Source organism: Cryptomeria japonica, chromosome 3 (assembly GCF_030272615.1).
Source record: "Cryptomeria japonica chromosome 3, Sugi_1.0, whole genome shotgun sequence".
In the NCBI taxonomy this organism is placed as follows: domain Eukaryota; kingdom Viridiplantae; phylum Streptophyta; class Pinopsida; order Cupressales; family Cupressaceae; genus Cryptomeria; species Cryptomeria japonica.
In genome coordinates, this window is record NC_081407.1 from 587,696,684 (window position 1) to 587,717,965 (window position 21,282).

Here is a 21,282-nt window from a genome sequence, read left to right on the forward strand (position 1 = left end):
GAATGAACTTCACTGCACACACTCAATTTCTCAAGGTTGGTGACTTGATTCAGTTTGTGACCTCATTTTTACTTTGAATCTGTCTTCTGTCATTTGGGTTGTTTTGTGGGGTATATACCAGAGATTCTCGGGTTCGATCCGGATAGTCATCCTTGAAATGTTCAGGAACATTTCCCAGCCGAATCGCCATTTGTTATGCGAATCGCACACCCATCCCCGTCTTGGACAGGGACCCCCAGTTTGTGCCTTTCTGTCCTGACCCTGAAATTTGGCTAAGTCTGGAATGTCCTGATCCTGAAATTTGGCTAACTCTGAAGTCTAGAATGTCCTGATCCTGAAATTTGGCTAACTCTGAAAAACTGAGGAAACCTTCAAAAACTAGAATTTGCAATATAACTCCTGGAGGTCTGAAACCACTCTCAAACATCCTAAAAGTATATATGGAATATAACTTAAAGTATAAGTGAGGAAATGTCACTTATACTTAAATGTTATATTCCATTAAATGATCCTTCGGCGAGAACTTGACAAACTTGCCCAAGTGCCCAAGCTCGCACTTCTTGAGAAAAACGTTTAAAATCGCCCAAAATGCCCAATTTCGGACCCAGAGGCAATAACTAGAAAATGTTTAAAAGTTGCAAAAAGCCCCCAGAGGTCCAAAAATCACTTAAGTCCTCCAATTTCGGACCTTGGGCCAAAAAGTGAAAAAGTTGACGAAACTAACTGGAGGTCCGAAATTCACTTAACTTGCCAAAAGTGCTTTTAGGTCCGAATTTCACTTAAACGCCCAATTTTGGACCCTGGCTCCGAAATTAGAAAGTTTGCTATAAATTTGCAAAAGACCCCATAGGTCCGAAAATCACTTAAAATCCTCAATTTCGGACTATGGGGCAAAAAGTTCAAAAAGTAAAACTTGCCAAAAGGTGGTTTAGGTCCGAAAATATTCCCAGTTCGCCCAAAATGCTTGAAAACTCCGAAATTCCAAAAACGCCTAAGGATCCGAAATTCGTAGAATTTGCAAGAAAGGGTAAAGGGTCCGAGGTTTTTTTGCAAAAGTGTTAGATGGTCCGAAAACGCCTTAGTAAACAAAAACGTTAAAACCTCCGAATTTGCAAAAACGTTAAAAATCCGAACTTCACTTTAAAATTAGCAAAAATGTTGAAAGGTCCGAGTTTCACTTTAAATTGGCAAAGTCGCCCAGAGGGCCGAATTTCGGACCCTAAGGGCAAAATTTGAAATTTTGATAAAGTTGCAAAAAAAAGGTTCAAATGCTCCGAAATTTGCAAAGGGTGGGTTTAACTCCGAAATTTGTAAAAAAACGCCTTGAAACTCCGAATTTGCAGAAGTGTTTAATGATCTGAAAATTACCCTTTAGCTGGAACAGAAAACCCCAAGCGCTCCGAAATTCGCCAGAAGGTTAAAAGTCGCGAAATTCCAAACAAGCCAAAGGATCTGAAGTTTTTGAAAATTGCAAAATAGCGTCTAAGTTCTCCGAAATTCACTAGAAAAGCATGAGAGTTAGAGTTTTAAATTTTGCAGAAGTTCTTCAAATCTCCAGAATCGCACTATAAGAAGATTTCAAAACGCCCAAAACTCCAAAGGTAAAATCACGCAGAAGTAAATCGCCCAAACACCATCAAGACCAAGGATAAGATTTCACATTCGAAGAGAAAGGAGAAGTATTTTCAAGATACATCTCACAAAGAGCTTCTCAAGCCAGACGCCATTAAATTTAATATTTGTTAAATTAATTAATTAATTTTTCAAATTAATTTAATGAAGTGAAACTGGTTGATTGATTGTAGGACGTCATTGGAGAACCAGAAAAAAAGACCTGAAACGCAAATCAAGGAAGGATCGCAATCAAGGCCAGGTGCTGAAGATTGGAAAAGAAAAGATGCAGGAGCGCAAGAGCAACCAAACATTGGGAACCGTGCCGCTGAACAAAGATGAAGTCCACCACCGGGACTAAAGACCAAAGAACACTCTGAATGCTGCAAGTTTATGCATTATCAAGAAAGTGCACAGCTGGATTTAATTCAAGGAATTCAATTCCTAAAAAGCTAAAATTGCTTTATTGTAAACTGCCTATGGGTCCTGTGCAAGATATTTTTGTGGATAACTATTTCCCAACCACCAAGAAGATTGGATAGACCTGAATTAAAGCCAAATAGTGGCAGGTAGTTGAGATAGTTGCTAGTTGGATAACTGAGAATTAATTCGGCATGGGTCAAAGTTGCCAGCTTCTGGAAGGCAGATCAGGACCCTTGGATGCAGTCCATCCTGGCCTCTGATTCAAAATTGTAATATCTATAAAAGGCAGAGGCCTTTCTTTTGTAAAGGGTTAGAAATTGTTAGACAGTTAGATGGTTAGATAGTTAGATTTTAGAGTTAGAATAGGTTAGATTTTAAGCAGTAGCATAGAGATGCTGCAGAAATTGTTGTAATAGGCAGTTGAAATCAATATATAGACATTGAATTGGTGTTTATTGTCTTGTTTTCATCCTGTTTGCATGGTTTCTCTCAGCATTTTAGATAGATCTTTCTATTTTGGGTGTGCAGGTATTTGATAGATTCAGGCTCATACCACTGAGGATATGTTGAAAGTGTATCCTTTTGTGTGGTTAACTTGAGCCTTCGATTGTGCTTAGTTCAATTGCAGATGTCTGTCTGAGCTGTGCCAGAATTGGGTGCTTAGCCGTGCGTCTCCAATCTGAAAATCTTCCAAGTCCCTTTGAAGATTGCACCGTTCCTGCAAGGTTGTGAGCTATTCTAGCCAAACAGGAATTGGTTATGTTGAATCCGTCTACCCGCATACCTGTGTTGTTAGTTTTAGATCTCCTAACCCTTCCCTTTTGCTCTTTATTGCGTAATTTGAGAATCACAGCAGACTAGCTTGTTGCAAATCGTAAGTCCCCTTGTGTTTCCAGCATAAACACATCAAGCCACTGAGAGATCCCGCAGTCAAGACCTGACAAAAGAAACCTTGAGGTTATCCCCTTTGATCAAAGCGTAGAAAATAGCATTAGGGATTCCCTTATTTCAAGAGAGGGTAGGATACTCAATGAGTTTATTCTATTCTGCGTTGGCCGTATGGAGTTTGCAGCGATGCGATTTCAAACACGTCAACACTACCCAAATTGGCATATGAGCTAAAGAGCTTTACAACCTTGTAATGCCCCCATCTCAACACAACAGAATGGCTACCAAGAGAACTCCAAATGGCAAGTTAATCTTCTGACAGCCAAAAGCTTTGCCTAAATTGGCAGACCAATCTCAGAAATTTCTACGCATTTCTCTTTTAACACCTGCCATGTGATCCCAATCTTTTAATTCCTAGCAGTTACTTGTGATGTTTGATTCTATGTCGTAGAATCTTGAGTAATTGTTGCATTTGAGAAGAATTAGATCATAATATTTAATTTCATCTTAGCCCTGATTTTTTCTGATTTGTTCCATTCTAGAAGTTGAATCCTCCATAGTACCTGTTCAGATGCATTATAAATTCATTTTAGAGCTTTAAGTGGCTGCATATTCTGACATCAGTTGACCATTTACTTAAAGAGAAGCAAGTACACTTTAAGTGGTTTCCATACAATTTTGTACGTGGTATCAGCTAGCCTTCACATTAACTATACATTACTTCCAAGTTTGGAATGCTTCTGAGTTTTTTGATGCTGGGTCTTGAAGATAAGCTTAACTTCAATAATTCAGAGATGATTATTGGCTTGTAAATGCAATTTCATTACTCAAGACGTCGGAGATAAATACTCACTGTTTACACAAATTGGAAAAACCCTACAAATTTCAACTCAACTGTCCTTTTCAAGTTATGTACTAGTGCTAGGAAAAGGCCAATAATTCTTCCCAGGATTGTTGATTATGCCATGTCATGGATAAAGCATGAAAATGTTAGCTGTTGCAATCTAGTAAAATTTCAAGGAAATGTTTGTGCAATTTCAGTTTCAATTTGCAGTCTTGAAATATAAATCAAAACATAGTTAAACAAATCTTCTAGATTCCAAGTTATTTTTATGTAAAAACTGAAACACCAGAAACTCAAAAGTCCGTGCTGTCCATATTTAGATTAAAAACATATTAGCGATCACAGGAAATTGCAAGTACAATACCTGTTGATAAGCATAGATTGCATCAGCACTTTGAGCACTGTTTGCCTGTGTAGCACCTAGCTTGTTCCATAGAGAGTAATCACGAGGTTTAAGTTTAAGTGCATTTTGAAAAGCTCCAATTGCTTTATCATATTCACGAGATAAATTATATAAAACGCCAAGAACTGTATGCACATCACCATCCTCTGGGGACATCTGAGCAGCTTCATTGAAAAGCCTAGCCACCTTAGAACCAAGTTTCCTGTTAGTCTACTAAATAATTGAACTTTGAAGCAAGAGAACAAACTGCAAATACGGATTTAATTTTTATAATCAAAAAGTACAATTCACTTCATCTAGCTATAATCTTCTAATAAAAATAAAGCTTTCATGCCAGAACATTCTGGGTTGACACCTTTGTGTGCCTGTTTTCCATCAAGCACAACTCTGAATACTGAAATGAGAATTACAATCATATACTGAACCTTTATAAAGCAGAAAATGTGCTCAGCATTCAGGCAATAAAATTACATAGAAGCATCTTTTGCAGAAATTTCTTGGCAAACAAAAAAATGAAGATATTTTGAGTTTATAAGAATATAAATTAATAGTCAGAAAACAAACTGAGAGAATATCAAGCTAGGTTTGGTGTTAGGGTTAGGCACAAATCGGAAAAAATGCTAACCATAGACTTTTGACCTAAAAATTCTGATTTAAATGCCAAAAAATATGATTACTCACCAAAAAATCATGTTCTCTAAAATGATAATTTATGTATTTTATTGACAGTAAACAGGGCAAAAATATGGTCAAAAAACGGCAGAAAGGCATTGAACTGATGAATTCAATTCTCACTATTTTTTGGCTATTTTTTGGCAATTTATTGGCAAGACAGCCGTAAAAAGATTTATCAAGAAAATTGTAAAAATTTACAGATATATGCTTCTATACAATATTGGAGAAGAACCTACCATTTTTTTCTCAAAAAGATTTTGAAAACAAAAATTACTCACATAATATGACACCATATCAAACAAACAATGCTTGAGTTCAAATTTCAACTAAAAATAAGAAATTTCAAGATTAAACCAAATGTTACATTCATAATTATTTCAATACAGAGAGGATTGTAAACATCAATTTACAAATACACTAGTAAGATGGTTGAAATTTACAGTTTAAACCATAAACAAGCAATTCAGATACCTTAAAAAAAACCAAAAACCAAGAAATAACGACGGCAATAGTTACAAGAAAGTGCTTATAAACAGATGGTTAAAGCATAGCAGCAAAAATCTTTTGGGGAAAAAATCAACTAATTATAAGTAAAAGATTTTTTGAAAAAATTGGGATTTAAATGGGAAAAAAAAAATATCGGGTTTTGAAAAAAAACATTAAAGAATGTTGAAACAGAGACAACAGCAACTTGTTTTTGAAATTTAAAGGCATTTTCATGGCATAGAGATATAGAGAGCAAATAAAATAGAGAGTTTAGCCCATAAATTGACAGAGACAACAGCAACTTGTTTTTGAAATTTAAAGGCATTTTCATGGCATAGAGATATAGAGAGCAAATAAAATAGAGAGTTTAGCCCATAAATTGCCCAAATAAAGAGTTTGTCTAAAAGAGCAGAATGCAGTCTAGCATGTAAGATTTGCTACTAAATGATTCTTTGGTAAGTTTTGTATGATGTTGACAAAGTTATTGCTAAGTTAACAATAAAACAGTTCAGTGAATGATATGCAAGTAAACCTCTAGTCTTGTTGTATGATGTGAGTGGATGGTAAAATGCTACTAACAACACTGCATTCCAAATTATTATTAATAAAAAAACGAATGTTTAATCATAGAGACTGCACTACCATAACAAACTCTGAAAGCTTTAGTAAGACCTCAAAACAACTACAATAAACATGTTTGCGCCCAGTAGGATAACATAAAACATTTTATCACTGCAAAATTTTCAAGTAGGAAACTTCAAAGAAAATATCATCCAAAAAATAATGCAATCAATCAATAAAAGAGAAACCACTCCTCATAGCAAGTAGATTAAATGGGCATGAATTATGCATTCTCAAAGATTCGAGGTACAAAACCAAGTCACACTCAAAAGTTAGCTATTAAACCAAACCTTCAAATTTAGTCAAAAATCATTCATATAAATAGAGGTAGAAGATAAACACAAAACACATGTACGATAAATATGCATAACATCATAATAGATACTAATCTAAGCAATGGATACAATATATCATATTAACTAGGGGAAAAAGAAAAGCGAATGAAAATGAAAATCCAACAGCTCAATCTTTAGGACAAATACAATTTTAGTTTCTCCAGTAGACTGCAATTTAATTACTTGACCCTTGAGAGAATCCCTTGTCTCAAGAAGTCTTACTTGAATTCTTGTGAATAATTAGATAACTACACAAGCTGGTCTTAACATTATGCATTCTATATTCCATCTTTGCATCAGGAGGCCTGAATATATTGATATTTAATTGCAATATATATATGCTACCACTAGTTCCCAACACCATGCTTGTTTCCAGGTCTTAGTTCAAGTAAACATTGCCATCTATGAAATCATATAAAACAAAATCACAATAGCTTGCAATAATGAGAGAGATGAAACTCACTTCAATATAGCTCAAGTTCTCTGCTTGATCTTGTGGAATAAGCACCCCATACTTTGGATGATGTTCTAGCCAACCCCGTAAGTAGCTAAGTGCCACGGCTTGCTCCAACTCTATTGAAATAAGGGTAACATGTTATTTCTCCCTTGTTGGTTCTATCATGGTAATTAAAAGAAGAAACTACATATCCAGATATCAATCAGAGACAATAACATTAGAACTAGAACAAATTGACCCATCAGACATGAGATAATTTTAACAAGCCTCTGCCCTAAAATGTTATTATGATACTCCCTCAATGAAGCAGGACAAGAGGATAAAATGAAAAGAACAATAAGTTGAACAGAACAGTTCTCAATTAATCACTAGGGCATGTCTCTATAATATTGGTAACCACCATAGATATATTGTCCAATAAGTATGGAAAAGGAAAGAATGAAATTTTTGAATAACTTCACAATGTGAAATATCTGGCAAGACATTAGATTCAATCTATGGTTATTTATAAACATATAACACCCTGAAGACATTAGTAATACCATAAGTAGAATTGGCTCAGCATAATTCTGTGACAAAGTTTGGGGATCCGGTCAATTTACAACCTGTTCAATACTTGAAAAATTCCAATGCATGTTTTAACTGTATGTCTTTACAATGTCAAATCAAAGATTTTCTCACTGAACATAGATGAACAAGAAAATTAAAAGATTGAGCAAAGAGTATTAGTGTCCTTCAACATGGACCTGTCTTGCTTGGCCCTTGAATCACTGATTGTGCAACACCTTGAAGACATTAGCAATACCATAAGTAGAATTGGCTCAGCATAATTCTGTGACAAAGTTTGTGGATCCGGTCAATTTACAACCTGTTCGATACTTGAAAATTCCAATCCATGTTTTAACTGTATGTCTTTACAATGTCAAATCAAAGATTTTCTCACTGAACATAGATGAACAAGAAAATTAAAAGATTGAGCAAAGAGTATTAGTGTCGTTCAACATGGACCTGTCTTGCTTGGCCTTTGAATCACTGATTGTGCATGTTCCCTCAGATACTCTGGGTTGGGATTCATTTTAAGTTTAACCCCTTCAGACACAGAATTGATATGTTCATTGTCATTATTCCTCATTGGAGTCATCTGAAAACAAGTTTTTGGTGCACAATAATTTGTCTTATTGCGATCAGCCTTGATTTAGTAGAATCACTGTGGACCACCTTCAGGTATCATAGAAAGCTAACACGGATTACAAGTTACAACCATAGCAACAAAAAACATTCTCAGGAATAACTTGGCAAATCTAAAAATAATGACCAAATCAGAAAAAATTAGGTTAGGGTTAGCAAATAAACAAGGAAAAATTTGCAACAGAAATGCAAAAAGGACCCAGAAATGCATATTTAGGTCAAAAAAGTCAAATTTTGGTTTTACCAATTAATTGCCAAATAACTGCAACTGTTTCAGCAAAAAATCTGCATCAGAACCAAGTAGCAATTAATTGGAATAAATTGATATTTTCTAAGGACTTCTGCAACTATGGTTACTAGTTACAACTTAAAATCATCCAAGATGAGGTGATGATTATGCCTCATTCAGATCATCTTGAACTATTGTACTATAGAGATCATCTGATAGATTGTCTGTAATATACATGCCTTGTGTTTATTCTTTCACTCACTTTTACTGTCACATCTTCACCACACTGCTTTGTGTCAATAATTGATCATGAAAAGTAAAGTAGCTTGATCAAACATTTTACAGTAGCCAAGGTGGTAACTCCTAAACTCTAATTTAGGCTCTAGCAAGTTTTGTGTAGGTGTTGCTGTTGATATTAATTAGGGAAAGGGCGGATTCAAATTGCCTTAGGCAACACTGGAATCTGCCCAAATAAGGTCTGGCCCCTCTTCCCCCTAACGTGGCCCTATCTCCCACGCTACAACAAATAAACACCCAACGCACTATCCAATAGGGCCGACCCTATTAACAAGGCAGATAAAAGGAAATAATAAAAGTTTAAATATTGAAAAGACGACCTAGTTAAGGAGTTCGCTCCATATAAATAAAAGATTAGGATTCATTTGTTAATCAAATCAATTTCAATCTGCTTCTTCATGTGAAACCTACATGCCTAATGCGAACTCCAAGAAACACAAGAGATCTACACTTAAAGCAATCTGCATATTGAAGGTGGTGCGAAATACATGATAGCTACAGCAACATACATATATAGGAGGTGCGAAATCATGACAGCAACAGCAACATACATCTGCCATTAGAAGGAGGTGTGAAATCCATCACAAGGAATCAGTGAACTTCTTAAAGGTCTGCAATTTGGGTTAAGACAATATCAGCATCCATTTCCCTCATTATAGCAAGTAAATGTTGAAGGCAGCCACAGTGATCTACCATATCTCTAGGGGCAGAAAAATCTGAACCTACAAAGCACAAGAGATAAGTGTTGTATTATTTGCATAACTATAATCCATAATCAAATCTAAGGATCTTTTCGGGCTGGGTTTTTCCTCCTAGGAGGTTTTCCCAGGGTAATTGTGTTTTGTCTCTATTTCTTTATTTTCCTTGCTGTGTTAAATCTAAAACTATAAATCTAAATCTAAATGAATCTAATTAGTAAATAAATTCTGATTTTCTGAGTCTTAGTTAATCTGAAAGTGCTAAAATTAACATGGTATCAGAGCTATACGCTAGATCAACTTTCAGATTCAAAATTCAGTACTCCTGTATTTCCAGATTGTTGTCTCATTTTCAGGTTAGGTCAATGGGGCTGAAAGTTGAAGATAGGCTTGATGGGAATCTAAACTTTACTGCCTAGAAAGTTCGAATCAAGTTGGCTCTAGAGGAAGAAGATCTTCTCCAATTCATAGAAGCAAAAGAGCTAGCTGAACCTATGGATGCAGCCGAGCTAAAACAATTCAAAAAGGATGCTATCAAGGCCAGGAAGATTCTCATTGATTCAATCAAAGACCACCTAGTCACCTCTATTGCCTCATTTACCACTGCAAGGGAAATGTTCAGCCATCTACAAGGTACATATGAAATTAACAATCTCAGTAGGGCAATTACTTTAAGACAACAACTACTTAATATCAAAATGGCAAAAGAAGATTCTATTATTTCCTACTTTATGAGAATCTCAGAACTAAAGAATCAGCTAGGTTTAATTGGCCATAACATGGAAGATAAAGACCTTGTCATGATTGCCCTAAATGGTCTACCTCACTCATGGGAGTCATTTATTCAACCCATAAGTGGTAGGACTAAGTTACCCACCCTTGATCGCCTTAAAAATGACTGTATCCAAGAAGAGTCTCGCCTCATCACAAGAGGACAAACCAAAAGTCCCCATATAGATGATCATCACATGCTTGCAGCACAATGCAAGAAAGGGGGAAATTGGAATAAACCTTATCCTAAAAGAAATAGGGAATTCAGATCATTTAGTTCCCAGCACCCTTGGAAGAAACCAAGAGATACCTCGCATGTCCGTTGCTTTAGATGTGACAAATTTGGTCACTATGCTAAAGAATGTCAGCATAACACTAACCAAAGTGAAGCCAACCTAAATGAAGTATCAGAACAAAATGATGATTTTTTATTCATCTCCGCTCTGTCTAGCAGTGTTCCTTCAGATAGCAATACTTGGTTGATTGACAATGGTGCCTCCAGACACATCACAGGCTACTGTGATCACCTTTCAAACTTAGTAGAAAAGGATACCAGCCTTCATGTAGTAATTGGTGATGACGCTCGTTATTCGGTAAGAGGTTCTGGCTCTACCTCTCTAGATTTAGTTTCTGGTATTTCCTTACACCTCAGTGATATCTTGTTTGTTCCTGGAATTAAAAGAAACCTAATTTCCATTTTTGCTCTAGAAGATAAAGGTTATCAAATTGCATTTTCTGATGGAAAAGTTCTTGCATGGCCTAAGAAATCTAGTTTTAAATCTGCTCGTATAATTGGTCATAGATATGATAGTCTTTATAAACTCTCTACTAACCCTATTCAAGCACTCATTAATGAGGTTCCTGAATCCTGTGAGTTATGGCATAGAAGGCTTGGACACTTGCATTATCAAGCTCTTCCATCCCTTGAAAAGTTAGTCAAAGGTATGCCTAAACTCAGTCAAATCCCTGATAACACTTGTAAAGGTTGTGCTATAGGTAAAAATGTCAAAAGTCCATTTCATAAAAGTGAAAATAGAGCTAAAGACAAACTAGAACTTGTTCACTCTGATTTATGTGGTCCTATGTCTATAGCTTCTCCTAGTGGATTTCTTTATCATGTAATCTTCATAGATGATTTCTCTAGGAAAAGTTGGATCTACTTCTTGAAATCTAAAGAATCCAATGACGTCCTAAGTAAATTCAAAGAGTTCAAAGCATTAACTGAAAACTCTTCTTGTAAAAGAATTAAATGTTTTAAGATCTGACAATGGAGGTGAGTACACCTCCGGTAGCTTTTATGATTTTTGTGTTGAGTCAGGAATTAAGAGGGAGTTTTGTGTTCCATACAATCCTCAACAAAATGGTGTTGCCGAAAGAAAGAATAGGACTATTGTGGAGGCTGCAAAGGCTATGATTCACGATCAAGACTTGCAGACCTCCCTATGGGCAGAGGCCTCCTGAACAGCTGTATATATCCAGAATAGATGGCCTCACCGTGTTCTAAAGAACATGACCCCTGAAGAAGCCTTCACAGGATCCAAACCAGACATCAGTCACCTCAGAGTCTCTGGAAGTCCTGTTTATGTTCATGTGCCCAAAGAAAAACGAACCAAACTGGAACCCTCCGGAAAGAAAGGCATTCTAGTCGGTTACAGAGAATCCTCCAAAGCATTCAAAATATACATTCCAGGTCAAAGGTATGTTGAGGTAAGTAGGGATGTTACATTTGAAGAAGATATTGCTTTTAAGAAATCAAAAGGTTCTTGTGTTATTGATGAAACTAATGACAATCAAGATATAAATGTTGATTCTAACCCTGAGATTCAGAGGGAGCAAGTAGAACCTTCACCTCAAGATGATCATGATGATCCACCAGAGCCCATGAATCCCACTGATATTCCTAGCGACATTGTCGTTACCAAAAAGAGGCCTCTTTGGGTAAGGAACACCATTCAAGAAGCTAAAAGATTTGCTACTCCCAGTGGCACCTTTCGTCAAACTAAGAGACCTCAGGTATTCTCCAACTACGTTGATTTGATGTCCAACTACGTTGATTTGATGTGCAATCTCATTGAAACTGAACCTTGCAATGTTGAAGAAGCTTTGATTCATCATGCCTGGAAACTTGCTATGGATGAAGAATATCAGTCAATCATCAAGAATGATGTGTGGGACATTGTGCCCAGACCCAAAGGTAAATCTGTTGTTTCCTCTAAATGGTTATTTAAAATTAAACATAATGCTGATGGTAGTATTGAAAAATATAAGGCCAGATTTGTAGCTCGTGGTTTTTCTCAAAAGTAAGGCATAGACTATGAAGAAACATTTGCTCCTGTTGCTAGATATACCTCTATTAGAACTATAATAGCTATTGTTGTTGCTAAGGGTTGGAAACTACATCAGATGGATGTTAAGACTGCCTTCCTAAATGGTGTCATTGAGGAAGAAGTCTATATTGAGCAACCTGAGGGTTGTGAGATCCAGGATAGATTAACTCATGTGTGCAGGTTAAAGAAAGCTCTGTATGGTCTTAAACAAGCTCCTCGTGCTTGGTATGAAAGAATTGATAAATACTTGCTAAGTCTAGGCTTTTGTAAAAATGATGCTGACTCTAACAGATACTTTAAGGTAGCCAATGATGAAATGTTAATTCTAGTTCTTTATGTGGATGACTTATTCCTTACTGGTAAAGATGAACTTATTATTAGATGCAAGAAAGAATTAGCTTCAGAATTTGAAATGAAAGACTTAGGTCTAATGCACTATTTTTCTAGGTCTAGAAGTATGGCAAAGATCTAACGAAATTTTTCTAAGTCAAGGAAAGTATACTATTGACATTTTGAAAAGATTTAGAATGATGGATTGTAAACCCATGTCTACTCCTATGGAATCTAACTTAAAGAAGTTAAGTGTTTCTGCAGCTAACTCTGAATTTGCAGATCCATCCGAGTACCGGCAGTTGATTGGATCACTGATGTATCTAGTTAACACTAGACCAGACATATGTTTTGTTGTAAATGCTCTCAGCCAGTTCATGAGAATGCCCAAACATGTTCATCTTGTTGTAGCCAAGCATATCCTAAGATACTTGCGAGGCACAATTGGTTTTGGGCTGAAGTATCCACTTAACACTCCAATAACCTTGAAAGGTTATTCAGATGCTGACTGGGCTGGAAGCGTCAAAGATAGGAAAAGCACCTCCGGTATCTGTTTCAGCTTGGGATCCGCAGTAATCTCTTGGGCTTGCAGGAAACAATCTTCAGTGGCATTGAGTACTGCTGAAGCTGAGTATATAGCAGCAAGTGTAGCTTCCAGAGAAGCAGTGTGGCTTCATAAGCTTCTTGCTGGGCTGTTTGGTCAGCCATGGGATCCTACAGTTATTCACTGTGATAACCAGAGTTGTATTAAAATGTCTATCAATCCAGTATTTCATGACAGGTCAAAACATGTGGAAACCCATTATCATTTCATTCGAGATATGGTGCAAAGAGGTGCTATTCAGCTGAAGTATGTCAGCACTGATGAGCAGGTTGCAGATATTCTTACCAAGCCTCTATCCAAAGTGAAGTTTGTGTACTTCAGGGATAGACTTGGTATTGTGGAAAATGAAACCCTAATTGAGAGGGAGTCTCAATCTCAGTGATACTTTGTGTTGTATCAAACCACCCTCTGCGGGCAATGTAAGGTGGTATTGTAAACTTCTCAGAGAGAAGTATAATTATTAACCATCCTCTGCGGGCAATGTAAGATGGTATTGTAAATGTTAACCACCCTCTATGGGTAATGTAAGGTGGTATTGTAAACTTCTGAGGGAGAAGTGTAATTATTAACCATCCTCTGCGGGCAATGTAAGATGGTATTGTAAATGTTAAACCATCCTCTACGGGCAATGTAAGATGGTATTGTAAAAAAAACTTCTCAGGGAGAAGTGTAATTGTTAAACCATCCTCTGCGGGCAATGTACGATGGTATCAGTGTGATTGATTGACCATCCTCTGCGGGCAATGTAAGATGGTCGAAAAGATCCTCTCCACCCTCTGCGGGCAATGTAAGGTGGATCCAGTCTATGTTTGTGTGCAAGCTGGAAGATTGTATTATGTAAATCCATTTCTTGCTTGTGTATGCAAGATGGAAGATTATAGTTGTGTTCTCCTCCCTAATTAAGAGGGAGTGTTGATATTAATTAGGGAAAGGGTGGATTCAAATTGCCTTAGGCAACACTGGAATCCGCCCAAATAAGGTCTGGCCCCTCTTCCCCCTAACGTGGCCCTATCTCCCACGCTACAACAAATAAACACCCAACGCACCATCCAATAGGGCCGACTCTATTAACAAGGCAGGTAAAAGGAAATAATAAAAGTTTAAATATTGAAAAGACGACCTAGTTAAGGAGTTCGCTCCATATAAATAAAAGATTAAGATTCATTTGTTAATCAAATCAATTTCAATCTGCTTCTTCATGCGAAACCTACATGCCTAATGCGAACTCCAAGAAACACAAGAGATCTACACTTAAAGCAATCTGCATATTGAAGGTGGTGCGAAATACATGATAGCTACAGCAACATACATATATAGGAGGTGCGAAGTCATGACAGCAACAACAACATACATCTGCCATTAGAAGGAGGTGCGAAATCCATCACAAGGAATCAGTGAACTTCTTAAAGGTCTGCAATTTGGGTTAAGACAACATCAGCATCCATCTCCCTCATTATAGTAAGTAAATGTTGAAGGCAGCCACAGTGATCTACCATATCTCTAGGGACAGCAAAATCTGAACCTACAAAGCACAAGAGATAAGTGTTGTATTATTTGCATAGCTATAATCCATAATCAGATCTGAGGATCTTTTCTGGCTGGGTTTTTCCTCCTAGGAGGTTTTCCCAGGGTAATTGTGTCTTGTCTCTATTTCTTTATTTTCCTTGCTGTGTTAAATCTGAAACTATAAATCTAAATCTAAATGAATCTAATCAATAAATAAATTCTGATTTTCTGAGTCTTAGTTAATCTGAAAATGCTAAAATTAACAGTTGCAAGCAGACAAACTGTCAAGCTTTGGGATTTCGGTGTTTGCTTGTTTGAGTTTGGATCTAAGGTTGAGAGTCAATGTAATGTCCCCTTTTTTGGATGATGTGGCTTATGATTGGATTAGCCTATTATTGGCCCTCGTAGGCTAAGACTGGCGGTTAGAGGGTTCCAGTTGGCAGTGCAGGAGGCTTATTCCCATTCCGCAGATCAAACGTGTTTAGGATTGCTCTTCGTTTGGTTCAGTTTGGCCTTCGTTTGACTCTGTTTCACACACTTACTATTTATAGTAAGTTGGTGGTTGATTGAGAGGGACCCTTACTATTTTTAGTAAGGCAGTCAGATGCACAGTTAATGCAATTATTGACCCTCTGGTTCAGACGGGATTGAAAAATAATGAATATTCGAGGAGTTATTAATGTTTAATTGGCCTAAATGATAATTATTTATTAAAAGGTGATAATATAAGTTATAACTTGAGGGTCAATTCATCATGAAAAGGGGGCCATTTGAGGAATTAATTATGAATGCCAATCTTAATGAAATATTAAATCTTTTCCCTAAGTCTTAATGAGATAACATTTTAAATGTTATTAATATGTCTTTTATGGGAAATCGAGCCTTAAGGAGGAATTACAAATACTCCCTCAATGAAATTGATTTCATTATGATTGAGCATTTGTTATTCTTCTTTCTTGAGCGGTGGGAAGAAACCAAGGGTTTCCAGCACTTCCAGCATTGGAGAACGTAACCTCTTCAATGTTTAGCAATCTTGAGGCTGTGAAATTATCAGCTGAATCATTGCTTGATTGTGGGCTTCATCCAAGAGTCCAGTTTGTGCTAACAAGTGGAAGATTTCATCTAGGGTTTGAAGGATTGGAAGGTATATATACAACCGACCTAGAGATTCATATTGGTTGCCATTATACATCAGGAAATCAAGTATTTAATTGGCAGATTATATACAGCTCCAGCAGGGACGTGTTTAATTGGCAGATTATTTGCATTGTAGAGTGGAGACCATCATTTGCAGCAGGCATTTTACATACCAGGTTCTCTAATTTTGCTGTCATAAGTACTGGGAATTACATGCTATATTTTTGTAACTATTTGGCATGAGAATAATTAATAAAGGCATCATTATGTTGCTGCCATATAATTTCTAGTTTGCATGCTAAGTTTTTGTTAAAATGCCAATGGTGATATAGATGCATGTTCATCATCAATTCATTAAAATCAGTTGTATATCAGCATTATGCTTGAGTTGCATCTAAAGAAGGAGATACAAGGTTGCATGCCACATGTTTGTCTAAATGTCTATTGGCTGTAAGTGTCTTTTGTTGTGCCTTCATGATGGCATGAATAGATGCATGCCAAGTGTTTGATAATTTGTCAAGTAGCTGAAGTTAATATTTTCAGTCATTTATATGCATGTGAAAAGTCATAAAAACAGCTGGCATATCATTTCTATGTCATTGTTACTCAATCTTGCATTGCTAGAAGCATTCAAAAACATCAAGTGCAGCATACAAGACCAAAACAATACAGACAGAAACTCATAACAGAAAGTTCATACATCGTCTGCAAAGTGTTTGACGTTATTCCTTGAGCCTCTAATTAGCAAATTTGGATCAAAGTTAGCAAGGGATTCTACAATGGTATCAGAGCAGTTTCCTACCATCCTGTTGGGGTTTGAATTAAATATTTAGAGAGCTCGCATTGCATCATTTGAGTGACCAGCACACATAAGTTTCAGTTATGAGTTACTACAGTATTGTAGGAAAATCCAGGGAAAAGATTGAACAGGATGCCATCAAGATAAGGGATTTTACAGTCAAAAGTTGTGAAGCTTTGAGGTTTGGTTGTGTGCTAGGAGCAAATATGATCATTTTCATATTTTCTAAAATTCGTCCAAGGTTGTGTTTGTAGGTTGAAGGAGAAGGCACTATGATACAAGTTCAGGGTCCTAACTCTTTGCAGTGTATGATTTAGGGCTAGATTCATGACTTTTTCAAAAAAGCACCTAAGATCTACAATTTGGCATGGAATTGTTCGAAATTCTATTTATCGCTTTAAATTTGCAATCTAAAATTCCCATATATTGGAGGGTGAGGAGATCACATGAACAGTAGGCCATCACAACTGATTGAGCAGGTTTACATTGTGCAGGGGCAAAGCACAGATTGTGAACTGACAGAAGTATGGCACCTATTGGTTTTTAAATTTTAGGAAAAAACAATTTCAGCTGGCTATCAAAGGCAGAGGGAGTGACCAAAATGGTGTCTCTCACAAGATCATTGCAACAGATGTGTTCCTAGGCTTTCCCCCCATAGCACTGTTTGGTCTCTTTTAAAGACCATCAAACATCGTAAGGACTAAGATAGGGAGACTATCCTAGTTGGCCAGCCCATTAAATGATAAACCTTGAAGACCAAGGTTTTGATCCCTAGGCACTCTTTGTTTATTGTGTGTTGTCAAAGTTGCAGTCTACAGTCTACAGGATTGACACATGGTATTTCTCCATGTGTCAATAAACTATTTTGGCAAACACATGATTATGCATCATTAACAAGCCCCTTTGGATCATTACTTGCACAATTAGAAAGATTAGTGGCATTTTCCCATTGCTTTTTTCCCAGAAAATCCTACCGTGCCATGTAGCACTCTCAGATCAGCACCTCACAAATTTTGAATTAAATGTCTGCATTTTGGAGGGAAAATGGAGATTTGGAGGTCACAAATCAGTCATACAAAAGCTCAGTCTTTGAATCTGCTTAAAGAATTGTAAATATATTGCCAAGTTATACACTTTGGGGGAGTTTCTTTCAAAGTTTGGACACATTTTCTTGTGTTGGGAAGAAAATAAGTATGGTTTCAAACAGGGTTATCACTAGCATTCATTCATTTGAACATATAGCTGAGTGGATAGTTAAATATTTAGGAAATTAGGACAATGCATGTTATAGTGTTATTTGCAATCCCTCTTGGTTCACATTTGTACCAGCATTACAAGCAGGATAGGTGGCAATTTCTCAATGATCTTCTAGAAAATCCTACAATGACATGTAGCACACTCGGGCCATAATTTTTAATCTTTGAATCTTTTTAGCTTTTTTATTCTAAAGGAAAATTAATTACTTGAAAAGCAATAGTTCAGAGGCCATAAATTGGTCATATGAGCTTCGCTTTTTGCCCCAGGAGAAAGGAGTCGGCAACCTATTCTTTCTTGTGGGTAGGAATCATGAATTTTAGTAAATTTAACTTTGTAAGAAAGCCACAAAGTATGGCTTCAAATCCTGATCCTAATTGGACCTTGTTGTAATAGAAATCAACTTCATTCATGTTGTTATCTCTATTTAGATTCTATGACGATTGAATTTCCTTTAGAAGATCATTCCTCTTGTAGTTTGTTCTTTCAAAGACCATAACAGCTAAGGCAGAATTGTATAGGTGTTCAGAACTAGTTGTCAAGAGCTGCAAAACATCTGGGAAGGGGTAGAAAGGATTCAGGAATCTTCCCACATTACCTAATTTGAAACAGCAAGCCTCAGACATAGGTTTGTATTAAACCAAATCCATCCTGAAGAATGCACAACAGATTTGTCAAAAACTGAAACAGTAGCAAAATGGCAGAAACTGTTAAAATAATATTAATATCTTCTATAATGGTCATCTTCTATTTTAAGTGGTCGACTTATTTAGCTTGTTAAGTTAGTTTTTTATTATGTAATTAGCTTTTAAGCTTTATTTAGCATTTAGTTAATTAGCTTTTAAGCTTTATTTAGCTTTTAAGCTTAATTTAGCTTTCACGCTTAATTTAGCGTTTAGCTCTTTAATCTTTTACTTTAACGTTATGTTCTAATTATAGAACATTGTCTTGTAACCTCTATATATACGTGTGTATATCGTTCAATGTAATTATCCGATTATTGAATCATTCATTCAATTTATTTTTCATGGTATTAGAGCGGGTCGATGGGATTCTTTAAAGTTTGGCGAATATTTTAATAAAAATTCATGGCCTTCTTTCTGGAATATTTTCCAGATTATTTTTTATTGTTTTTTTATAAAAAAACTAAGTTACCAGGTTCGCCCCTGGGACGCCCTGGTACGGGTCTGGGTTCGACCAGGTCCGTGGTACGGATCCGGTTCGACCAGGGTTCGAAAAACCCAGGGTGGGTTCGACCCTGGTCCCTGGGTCGAACCCAGTCGAACCCGGGGTCAAACCCAGTCGAACCCGGGCAGACCCAGTCGAACCCGGGCGGCTGGGCGGCCCATTAAGTTAAAAAACAAAGCAAATTTTATTTTTTTTTCAGTTCCGCCTTTTAAAAAGTGAAAATTATAACCTAAAAAACACTTCTAAAACACTTTATTGACACATTTCACCTCATTTGTGTTGCAAACAAATTTTTTATGAGAGCAGGCTGAAGAAAGGTTGAACAAAATTTGGCTTCCAAGATCAAAGAGGAGGAGTTGAAGACTGATTTTAGAAGCTTCAACAAGTGTTGCAGCATCATTTCCATACATTTTCAAGCTTCCATTGGCTGCAAGAGGTAGGTTTTTAAACATTTTTTTCCAACTATTTTTGTTTCACAAATTGTCAAACATGAAACTTGAATTTTTTTTCATTATTTAGTTTTTGTTTTTGAGTATGTTTATTTTATTTCTTGCCATAGGAACTAGAATGGCATCTACATCTTCCTCCTTTGGCAATGAACAAATAATTGCAAAACAAAGAAATGATCCAAATTCTCCCTTATGGAAATATGTGGACATTATAAAACAACTTCCGAGAGGTGGGGGATTCCGTTGGAAATGCCATGGATGTGATATTGAACGTAATAGTTCATATTATCGGGTGGTAGGCCATTTGTGTGGAATAAAAGGAAGAGGCATCAAAAAATGCCCTGGAAAAAATGGTAAACCTATACCAGATGAGAGAGTGATGAAATATATTAGGGAGCATGAGGCGGCAGAAGAGAGGGAAGCCCGTAGATTGAACCTAACCGCATCAAAGAAAACAAGGGGAATGCAAGGCCCTTCTAATCCCAGTATTGTAGTAGAAGACCACCCCTTCTTTGCCACAAATGAACCTCAAAGTGAACCACCCTTGACACGTAAAAGAACAAAGGGGCCTTTAGAAACCGCATTCCAAAATGAGAGTAGAGACAATGCTGATCAAGATATAGTAAGGTGCATTTATGCAAATGGGTTGTCATTCAATGTTGTTCGCTCCCCATATTGGAAACAAATGATAAAAAGTGTTAATGAGGCACCAAGAGGGTATAAGGGCCCCAGTTATGAGAAGGTACGTGGAACATTATTGGAGAAAGAGGTGAAGAGGGTTGAAGATGCATTGAAACCCATAAGGGATTCATGGGTTGAGACAGGTGTAACAATTGTTTCAAATGGGTGGAAAGATGCTAAAAACCGTCCCTTGATCAATGTCATAGCGGTGTCCCCTAAAGGGGCAATGTTTTTGAGAGTTGTGGATTGTGAGGGCCAAATAAAAGATGGCCAATTTATTGCAGAAATTCTCATCTCTGCCATTGAGTCTGTGGGACCTCGCAATGTTGTCCAAGTCATAACGGACAATGCAAAAAATTGTAGAGCTGCTGGTTTGTTGGTTGAGCAACGCTATGATCACATCTTTTGGACACCGTGTGCGGTACATTCACTCAATCTTATGCTACAAAGGATTGGGCAAAAAATAAAATGGATCAGAGATGTGTATGCAGAGGCTGAGGACATCCAGATGTTCATCACAAACCACCACATGTCTCAAGGGATTTTTAGAACCTATTCGAATTTGGAGCTATTGAAGGTAAGTGAAAGAGTAATTTAATTTTACATTTTCTGATTTTTTTGAATTTTCAATGTTAATAATATCATTGTGTAAGCTATATTGTGTATTCTTCTTTAAAGTTTGGCTTTATTTTTTAATCATTTGGCATTAATTTGTGTTATAGGTTGCTGAGACCTGTTTTGCATCAAACGAAATCGTCTTAAGACGACTTGTGAAAGTTAGAGTGGCACTATGCAATATGGTGATCAGCACCAATTGGACTGTATGGAAGCAAAGTAGCACTAAGAGGGCAGAAAAAATTAGGGATAGAATATTGAATGAGAAATGGTGGGATCTTGTTACATATCTCCTAAGTATCACTGAGCCCATCATGAGCATGATTCGCTATACAGACATGGATAGGCCTTGCATAGGTGAGATTTATGATGGCATTGATTCAATGCTTGAAAAAATAAAGGTCACTATAAATGAAAAAGAGAATGATCCTCAGGAGAAATTCTTCAAAGAACTGGAAGTAATTAT

General features: G+C 36.7%; 1 protein-coding gene across 1 annotated transcript in view; it reads right to left on the minus strand.

The window, feature by feature from the left end:
- The window catches only part of LOC131042650 (peroxisome biogenesis protein 5), a 176,845-nt gene that overhangs the window by 66,563 nt on the left and 89,000 nt on the right, over nt 1–21,282 (minus strand). The window contains exons 11-12 of the mRNA XM_057975967.2: nt 6,750–6,859; nt 4,131–4,355 (exon numbers count right to left, since the gene is read on the minus strand). Coding sequence (XP_057831950.1) covers nt 4,131–4,355; nt 6,750–6,859 — 335 coding nt within the window. The remainder of the gene's footprint in view (nt 1–4,130; nt 4,356–6,749; nt 6,860–21,282) is intronic.